At 40.2% G+C, this 9783-nt stretch overlaps 1 protein-coding gene across 3 annotated transcripts in view; it reads left to right on the plus strand.

The window, feature by feature from the left end:
- The window catches only part of creb5b (cAMP responsive element binding protein 5b), a 76890-nt gene extending 68325 nt beyond the window's left edge, over positions 1-8565 (plus strand). For all 3 annotated transcript variants that reach the window (XM_041794037.1, XM_041794036.1, XM_041794035.1), the window contains exons 8-11: positions 390-719; positions 1869-2096; positions 4491-4599; positions 5542-8565. In XM_041794037.1, the coding sequence (XP_041649971.1) occupies positions 390-719; positions 1869-2096; positions 4491-4599; positions 5542-5696 (822 nt within the window). In that variant the 3' untranslated portion in view covers positions 5697-8565. The remainder of the gene's footprint in view (positions 1-389; positions 720-1868; positions 2097-4490; positions 4600-5541) is intronic.
- Positions 8566-9783: the final 1218 nt, after the last annotated feature.

A 9783-nucleotide genomic window follows, 5' to 3' on the forward strand; every position in this document is an offset into this window, starting at 1 on the left:
CAGCTCAGGCAGGGCTAAGTAGACCACATGGTTAAAGCAACAAACCTGCAGTAAAGCAGCAGTCTGAGGTTCGCATATACACACTTGCATAAAATAGAGAGAGGCTATTAGGAATATGAAGAGGAGGGACTGGTGGGATGGCAATCAAGGAAGGTAAAGCAGGAGAATGACAAGACTGAAGGAGAGACAGAGGACAGGCTAAGTGGCTTTGATTTGTTCTCCTGACATCTGGATTTATGGAGCCGTTCATCATCCAGCAGTCAGCACATGAGCCGCTCTGGAACTGTTGATAATCAGCACATTGATAGATGAGAGCATGCACAAATGTTTTCCTTAAATATTTCTAGAAAATTATGTTAAACATATTGTGTTTTCCATCTGTTTCTCAGAGGCTGAAGGCTGCACTTTCACACCACCCGGGCTCCATCGCCAACGGCAATATGAACTCCATGGGCCATATGATGGAGATGATGACATCACGGCAGGAGCAAGGCGCCCACCATCACATGCACTCGCACCCGCACCAGCACCTGCAAGCCCCTCCTCATGCGTACCAGCACCACGGCGGCCATCAGCACCACCACGGCCAGGCGCACGGCCAGAGTGGACACCATCACCCGCAGGGACACAACCCCCATCACAACTCCCACAATCCCCACCTCCATCCCGGGCACCCACACCAGACCTCACCGCACCCTCCGATGCACTCTTCTTCACATGTAAGCAAAGGATATTCCCTGCAGAGACAAAGCTTTTAGGCAGAGCCACAGGTTCAATAACACATTAACCACACTTCACATTAAAACTTAAAGGTCTGTATAGGCACCATGACGAAAACGGGGCAGCACTATGAGCGGTTTTCAAGTCAGCAATTAGTGGTTTAGTATAGATGTAAAGCCCAAATGATGCTTCAAGTAAGTCAACAGACAAATACATTTTCCTTCGCTGCAGTCATAATGCCAAGTAGTTTCCTGGCAACCGTCTCAAAGGTAATTTTTTTCCTTTGAGGCTGGTCAGCTTTGGGTCACTCTTGGATGCTTGCCATGGAGGGAAAGGGTCACCAAGAGGCCATAAAGCAGCCATTATACAAGATGCTCAGGACTGTCTGGCTGGCCATTAGGTGGTCACAATGTGCTGAAAAAGTTTTATAAATACTGAAGATGAAGAGACAGCCTTTGTGTAAAGTCCTGGAACATCTTAGCTATGACTATATTTAGTAAAATTTAAAAGAAAGTCTGAAAATAACCCAAGTGAGACACTTTGTCCTTGCATTGTCTTACTCTCTCTGTAATCTCAGGCATTTCTGTTGAAGGACATCAATTCACTGTATGTTCCAAATGTATCATGAAAGCATTAAAACAACGTCCTCTGTATGCATGGCGGCCATTTATGCAGCTTGTATTTTCCATGGTTCTCATGAAAATGGTAATGATCTGAAGACTTAAAACGCTTGACCTTGCCAAGAAAATGTCAAGATCTGTCAGAGCACATACAGCTTTAGAAACGGCTCTTTTGACTGCGTCTGATGGTGTTAGTCTGAGTGGAAGTGGGCGGTGGAAAACTGCCTCCTGACACCTCTTTAACAAGGTGGGCAGGCTGGTGAATCGGCCCAGTCACTCACTCACTCCACCGCTGCTGACGCCCACGGCCCTGCTCATGGGGCACGTGGCACAACCAGATGTTGTTTTTGGGGAAGCTGCCAGACGTAGAAAAAGCTGCAGGAGGTTTGTAGATGTTTGTTCTGAGTGGAGCTGTGACATCAGACAGGTGGCTGGATGGATTACAGGTGTGTCAGAACCATTACAGGTCTGGTTTGGATAACACTCGTCAGAAAGATCTGTGACGCTTATAATTCATCTTTCTTTCAGATGTCACCGGCAACCCAGCAGATGCAGCCAACGCAGACAATGCAGTCTCCACCTCCAAGTGGAGGACGGCGCAGGCGAGTGGTGGACGAGGACCCGGATGAACGCCGGCGGAAGTTCCTTGAGCGAAACAGAGCGGCAGCAACAAGATGCAGACAGAAGAGAAAAGTTTGGGTGATGTCGTTAGAGAAGAAAGCAGAAGAGCTCACTCAGACCAACATGCAGCTTCAGGTACAAAGTCAACATGAGCCCTATTCACACATGCACAAAACTCCTGTAAATACAATTTACCTGGGTGAACTACATGTGGAAATACAAACAGCAGAATTTTTCATCCAGATTTTATGCTGGAATTTCCCTGTTAGCCCCCAAGTATTATCCTCCCTGATCTCTCCATGGACAGATATGCAAACTACAGGAAAACTCCCTGCTGTGGGGGACAAGCATAACATTGAAAGATGAATTTTTCATGAAAATTTCCAGTTAGCATGTAGGAAAAGGGCAAAGAGAAAATATAGAAACATTAAAAAAAAATCTATGCAACATCCCAGCCAGTCACATGCAGTTCAACTCAGTACCTCATTATGAAATTTTAGCAGTACATTGGAGTGGATTGAGTTTGGATCCAACACACTCATTCAACAAGATCTGTTAGGTAATTGGTGTTACACTACTGTATAAAAATATGTATGCATTCCAAGTTAACTGTGTGGACATATTTATAATTTTTGTGGCAAATTGCTTTGGGATTTAAAAATATCATAAATATGCTTATTGTTATTATTATTTTTAATTGCACTCACATTGAGTGACTGACAGTCAGGAAAAAAATGTAATAGATCTAAAATCACCCATAATGCAACAGAGAAATATTTTCTTCTACAGCCCATGTCTTCAAACTCTACATGACACATTTTTTAGCCAAATTATGACAGTCTATAAAACTAAGACAAGACATAAAACAACCATGATGACCAAAGGCAGTGATTGTGGTTGTGTTAGTGGTGCCAGTAATTTTCAATAATTGGTGAGTCACAGCTCTATCCAGCATCTCTGTATACAAGACAGTTAGAGGTGATGGCTAACTCTGTTTTAAATGAAGATTTCCCCTCTTTGCAAAGTTTTTTTGTTGTTTTTTCCCTTTTGGACCAAAGTTTTTAGTCCCAAGATGCAGAACAAAGAAGCAACAAAAGCAGCTTTTGTTCCTGCTGTTTATTTTTACATTTGAGTCATAAACTTGTTTTACCCCAGCTGAATTCAAGGGGGTTATTTATTTGTGTTTTTTTCATAGATTTTATTAGTTAGTACCTCACTTTCTTTTTGTTCTGATTGATGGAACCTTGATCACTTTTATCTTTTTTAAATAATTTTTATCATTTTGTATCAATTTCAGGGGGTTATTCAAGGTTTTTAAATTGTTTTTAAAATAGTTTTCATTCTCTCAATTGTGTTTTTTCTTGTTATTTCTGTTTTGTAATCCGTGTTTTATAATGGATGTTGCTACAATGCATTGAGAAAGTATTCAGATTCCCTTCCCTTTTTTCAAATTAATGCTCAATTGGCTTTCACATGGAGTGTTTTGCAAACTCCAATCAGGCTTTGATGCGTTTTGCACAAAGGAAAAGCTTCTATCTAGCCACTCTGCCATAAGCCTAGATCACTGAAGGGGTGCAGTGATTATTGTCCTTTTGGGACTTTGTCCCATCTCCACACAGGATCTCTGGAGCTCAGTCAGAGAGACCATCAGGTTCTTGGTCACCTGTTTTACTGAGGCCCTTCTCCCCCAATTGCTCAGGCAACCAGCCCTTGGAAGAGTCCTGGTTGCGCCAAACTTCCTCCATTTTAGAATCATGGAGGCCACTGTGCTCTTGCTAACCTTCAATGCAGCAGAGATGGTTTTTGTAGCCTTCTCCAGATCTGTGCCTTGCAACAATCCTGTCTCTGAGCTCTGCAGGCAGTACATTTGACCTCATGGCTTGGTTTTTGTTCTGATATACATTGTCAGCTTTGAGGCCTTTTATAGAGAGGTGTGTGCTTTTCCAAATCATGTCCAATCAATCTAATTTACCACAGATGGACTCCAATCAAGGCAGAAACATCTCAGCAAAGGTTAAGAAGAATGTGAAACACCAAAGCTGAAATTAAGCTGTTTTGCAAAGGGTCTGAATACTTATGTAAATATGATATTTCATTTTTTTTATGTTTAAAACATTGGCATACATTTCTTAAATGCTGTTTTTATTTTGTCTTCATGGGGTTCTGAGTGTAGATCAATGAGAATAAAAATATCAGCTGATTGAAAGTAATGACATTAATGATCTCTCTTTATGAGCTACAAAAGATAAGACCATCTTCAACAAGATTTAGCTATTGTTTCTATATCATATTTTACATAATTCTCGATACTGCCACATGGTCAGTATTAGTTGAGGTGATTCACATCACACTGTCAGTCAGACTTTGCGTTTTGTTTTCTTTAGCATAGATTCACAATAAATAAGATAAGATTTTTTTACACAGATCAACATAATCCGACATTTCCTCACAAGTTTCAATATTGTAAGTGCTTGTTCTAATTTTTGATTCCTTGAATAAAAGTCTAAAAATGCACTTTCTTCATTTCAGAATGAAGTGACGATGCTAAAGAACGAGGTGACCCAGCTGAAGCAGCTTCTCCTCACACATAAGGATTGTCCCATCACCACTATGCAGAAAGAATCCCAGGGTTACCTCAGTGAGTAGCTCAATCACTGTCACATACACACACTTTGGAGTCTGCCCAAAAACACACCTTTATCAGCATGCCTTAGCCCTATAGTGCAGACAGAAGCACTGTGAAAATGCTCTTTTACTGTCGGAGAAAGAGGATTAAGCTCTAAAAAGACTGAACTGACTGCCAAGACTCTCTGCTCCTGGTATCCAGCTCCCACGCTCGCTGCAGGACTCTTCCTTTCACGTGCGGGTGTTGCACACTCTGGAAGCCGACCTGGATTTGGAGTTGGTAGTCTGAACCCCGCATGAGACCTGTTTTTCCATCCAGAAGTTGCTCGGTGCACAAAATCAGCCGAGGCTTAGATGAAGGAAAGATGTCACAGGCTCAACGCTGGCATCCAAACTCTCACACGGATGCCCGAGAATTTCACTGATTACTTCATGTTGCCTCGTGACATCAGAGCCCCACCCTTTGATACAAGTGACATTTTCACATAATTAGGATCAGGCACCTCCCTGTGTGGCTCCAGCACAGGAAAATAAGGCTCACATCCCTGTTGGCTGAATGGTCCTTTTATACAGAGCAGAGCCAACTCCCAGACTGGGCTGGGAGAGACGAGACCTTCATCGATGAGTCTCGTTTGTGTACAGATGTCACCTTCAATGTGTCCAGCAGTCATCAGGATTGTTTGTGGAGCTCGGTGATTCACTTTTCCGTTTTGGTGCTATCCATTATGGCTTATTTTTGGGATGGCATTTGACACTTTAGATGTGAATTTAATATGAAATGTTTTGGACAATTGATCTGCTAATAAAGCTGTTTTTATTGCAACGATGAGATTTTGTCTTGTGTGTTTTGATGTTATTTATTCTACATTTTTGGGTAACTTTTTTCCCACTTGCACAAACATACGCTGTAAAAACATACCATCCATCCTCACTAGTGTCTCCTCCGTCTCCTCAGGTCCAGAGAGCAGTCCCGCAGGCAGTCCGACTCCAGCGTGCTCCCAGCAGCAGGTCATTCAGCACAACACCATCACCACCTCCACCACGACTGTAGGGGGCAGCAGTGTGCATGGGCAGGCCAACCACCGCACAGACATTAACCCTATCCACTAGGAACAAGAGAGACTGTAACGCCCCCCTAAAACAACCCTTGCCCTGCTCTCCCTCCATCAAGAAAAACCTCAAAGGCCTGTGTGGCTGCTGTAGATACAGCAGCTGCATTGTGTATTTTTATAGACCAACCCTATTAACGCATACATGTTCTTTTTTTATCAGTTTTTATTTGCGCTCCTAGAGGAAAGGGGGGTTTTGCTAATCACATGCATCATTTAAGTGACTTTTCCTGTTCTTTAAAGGTACAGAGTTCTGACTCTTAGACTGTCATCTCATCACTTTATGCCTGATGGACTGAAATCATTCCCTGAATATTATGTGGACAGTATGAGCGTGTGCAAAAGACTTTGAATAGTATGTTGCTGCCTTTAATCTGTTTAAACCAGGTCTAAGTGTCGCCATGATGTCTTGAAGACAGGAATATGCAAGCAGGTGTAAAGATCCTTTACTACCCTAGAAATGACTGTTAACCTTTTATCCCGTCATTCTTTGAGTGTTATTAAGTACAGCATGACAGAGAAAACATGATCAAATGGAAGCAATACATCACAGTATCGATCATCTTCAATACACTGCAGTATTGATTATCTTCTCTTCTGTATGTCCATGTTATGATCAGCATGGCTGAGCCGCTCTGGTCTTGAGGACATAAGATGCTGATACAGATGTGTACACTGTGATACCACTGAGGCAGCTGCAGGGGTTTGAAACAATCTCCTCTGCTCTCCAGGACCAACTGAAGCTTTAATTATTGGCACATCTCTTTTTGTGTGTTTGTGCTTCTTGATTCAAAATTTCTGATTCAAATCCCAAGCTTCAGATTGTACGTGCACTACAAAAACTCAAATCTGAGCATGTGTATTTGTCTCATTCCTTGTCAGAAATATCTTATTGCACTTATTTCAAGCCATGATTTCCTGTCCTTGGCTCAATAACCATACAAAGATATTTTTGAGAAGAAATTTGACTAATAATCTTGCTAAGAAATGTTGATTTTTTGCAGTGTCTGAACAGTTTTAAGAGTACATGTGAATCATTAGGGGTTTTTTTGTCTTCTTCACTCTGCAGAACAAAGCTTAGCGCCTGTGTGAAGACAGAAAATCAAAGGAAAAAGTCAATAGAAAAATGTATTATTTCCTAAAACTGGCAAAGTGTTAAAGGATTTCCAGAGGAGCAGTCTATGTGTGTGCTTTCCAAAACGTCACAATGTGCCTAAATCTTTCTTAAAATCATTTATTGGCTTACTATGGTACAGAAGCTCTAAAGGCACATAACTTGCATACATTTTATTTTTGTGTGTTTCCTTGACATCTGGACTTGTTTATGTCATTTCCTTGTGACAACAAAGTTAATGTGATTTCTTGATTTCTCAAGAAAACAAGCTAAATTTACTAACCATTTCATGAAAACTGTAGGTAATGTGTGGATTTATGTTCCTTTAAAGGCTTTTGTACTATAGACAGCAAGCATCTTTTTTTTCTTTAATCACTCAAAGCTGTTTTATTCTCAGAGTATTATTGATGTTTCTTTCTTATCGGTTTGTCTGCTGTATGTATGGGCCAAATAAGCTGACAGAGAAAAATACCCATTTTCCATTTGGCCTTTTGACCTCTCCATCAATTTCTCTTCCTCAGGCCTTCTCTGCAGTTCAGACTGGTGATGGATGCACTGATAGCGATAATGGCCTCACTTTTTTCTTCCATGAAAAACCTCCTGCCTTCTCACCTTAACCAAAAACCTCCTCTTACCCCCCTGACCAGGAATGTTAAATCATGACTCGTTAGCATGATGACCATGATGCACTGTGTTTTACAGCAGGATGGATGAAATACATTCCACTGAGAGGTGGAGCGATCGCAGAGCTGTCTATGCACTTTGTCCTCTGCCTACCAGAGGGAAGAATAGCCATATTAAAGTCCCTGTAAATCTCAGTGATCTCCCCCTTTTTTCAAACACCAGCGAGAAACTTTGACTGTTTGGCTTTATGAAAAGATACGAAGGGAACCTTGAGGTTGTTTTCTAGGATAAGGACCCTGAATATCAAGTTTGCCCTGTATTATTATGGAAATGTTTTGTAAGATGAAGGATGCTCACATGATTTTAAAATCTCATCTCTTCCTAAAGGGGTTCTTTCCTTCTTTGTATCATTTTTTAACCTCAGAGTAAGTGTTTGGTTTGAAATGATTCAGATGAGACTGAAAAATCAGTTCTCTCAAAAAGGGCTTTGTCGTTCCCACCCTTTAACTTTAAGCTAGCCTTGTTTTAGTTCATCGTTGTTGATTGTACAACCATTCCAAATTAACCTGCTGCATGTGAAATAATGATCTCATATACTTTTAACTGGAATCATATCAATATTTCCTCTTTTTTAGTGCAAGAGAGATTAATATCTGACAGTAGATCTAGGTTCAGAAGACTTTTTTTATTGCAGAAATCAACAACAGAAACAAGTGGAGGTGCAGTGTGTGAGTGTGTCTGTGTGGATTTGTGAGAGGTGGAGAAGAAGCTCCTACGCATTGATGTTATAACTGTATAATTTTAAATCTAAAAACCTATAAATATTGTACATAATGTCATTAATTTCTGTAACCCTGTACATGTAATGAAACCACCTTTCTTTATGAAGGGAGTCAACGTGTGGTACATGTGTGTAAATAATGTTCGCATAGCACTTGTTGCCTTTTTGTTGTACGTCGAGGCTCATTTCAGCGCTTAAACACATTGTTTATATGTAATGAACTGATGAATCCCTTTTTTGCCTGCATAACTTTGTACATTTTTGTGTTTGTTATGGCATTATCTCCTTTTTTGTTTAGTTTTGCATTTGTACAGATGTTAAAGTATCACTGCAGTTACATTACGGTATGAAAATAAAGCACTTGTTCTGTAACGTACAGCTCACTGATGTGATTGGACATCACAGTACCTTTAAATCCTGCAAAACCTGTGCATACATGAATTTGCACACATAAATAGATTTTTTAAGAAAGGCCAAATGATGAGTAGTATTTTCTAGTCATTGCCCTTGAGACATAACTCCTCATTAAATAGTATGATGCTGTAAATGTTTAAAGTACTTATTAATTATTAAACTGTCTAGACATATTGATAGTTGGCTGATGGGATTACATGGCAGTTAACCTCAGTACACAAACAAAACGCTATAAGATGCTGTAAAAGTTATTGCAGAACTGTGTGTCATCTACAATTTAAAGCCACAACAAAGGCAAAGTGGTGACAGTGAGAACTAGCATGTGTAATTAAACAATGCACTATGCCACTTTAGTTTATTAGATGTAGTCAGTTATTAAACATCGTGTTAGGAGTCACATAAAGAAAACAAGGATTCAGCATCATAAATTTTTTTCAGAATTTAACTAACTTATCAATTCTTCTCTTATGATGGTATTTAGTTGAATTTCTTTGAAGCACAGTGCTCTCCAGTGGACACTTTGTGAACTAACCAAACAATATTTCTGAGGAGAAATCCTGTGCTTCAACAGGTTCTGCTTTATCTCTAAATAAAAGTACAAGTAATTCTTTACAACTTCCCAAGAAAGGCTAGGTGCTGAAACATGTCAACATGTGTTTTCAAGATCCACATGACCATCTTTTGAAAGTAAAGGGATCCTAAGAGAGTGACTTGGAGATTTGCAGTGCCATTAAACAAATTCATCCCCTTGGATGTTTTACCCCTTTATTGATTTTAAAAATCCATCATAGTCAACAGAGTTTGGCTCTTTGACTCTTTAATGCCAGAGTGAAAACAGATTTCTGCAAAGTAATGATAATCAAATAAAAATATGTAGGTAGTGCCTTTAAATTTTTTCTATCCATTCCCTGACTTATACTTTTCAATTACCTTTTCTTTGAGTTTCTTGGAGTGTTCTTTTGTCTTAATAGTGTAATGGTAGCCATGAATACTGATTAACCAGTGATTGGACCTTCCAGACCCTGGTGTCTTTATACTACAATCACTTGAGACACATTCACTGCACTCAGGTGATCCCCATTTTACTAATCCTGATGGTACTTGAACCAATTGGCTGAACCTTCGTTGAATTAGGCCAGTCACTTCAAAGAGGGT

The sequence above is a fragment of the Cheilinus undulatus genome, linkage group 8, assembly GCF_018320785.1.
Source record: "Cheilinus undulatus linkage group 8, ASM1832078v1, whole genome shotgun sequence".
NCBI lineage: Eukaryota > Metazoa > Chordata > Actinopteri > Labriformes > Labridae > Cheilinus > Cheilinus undulatus.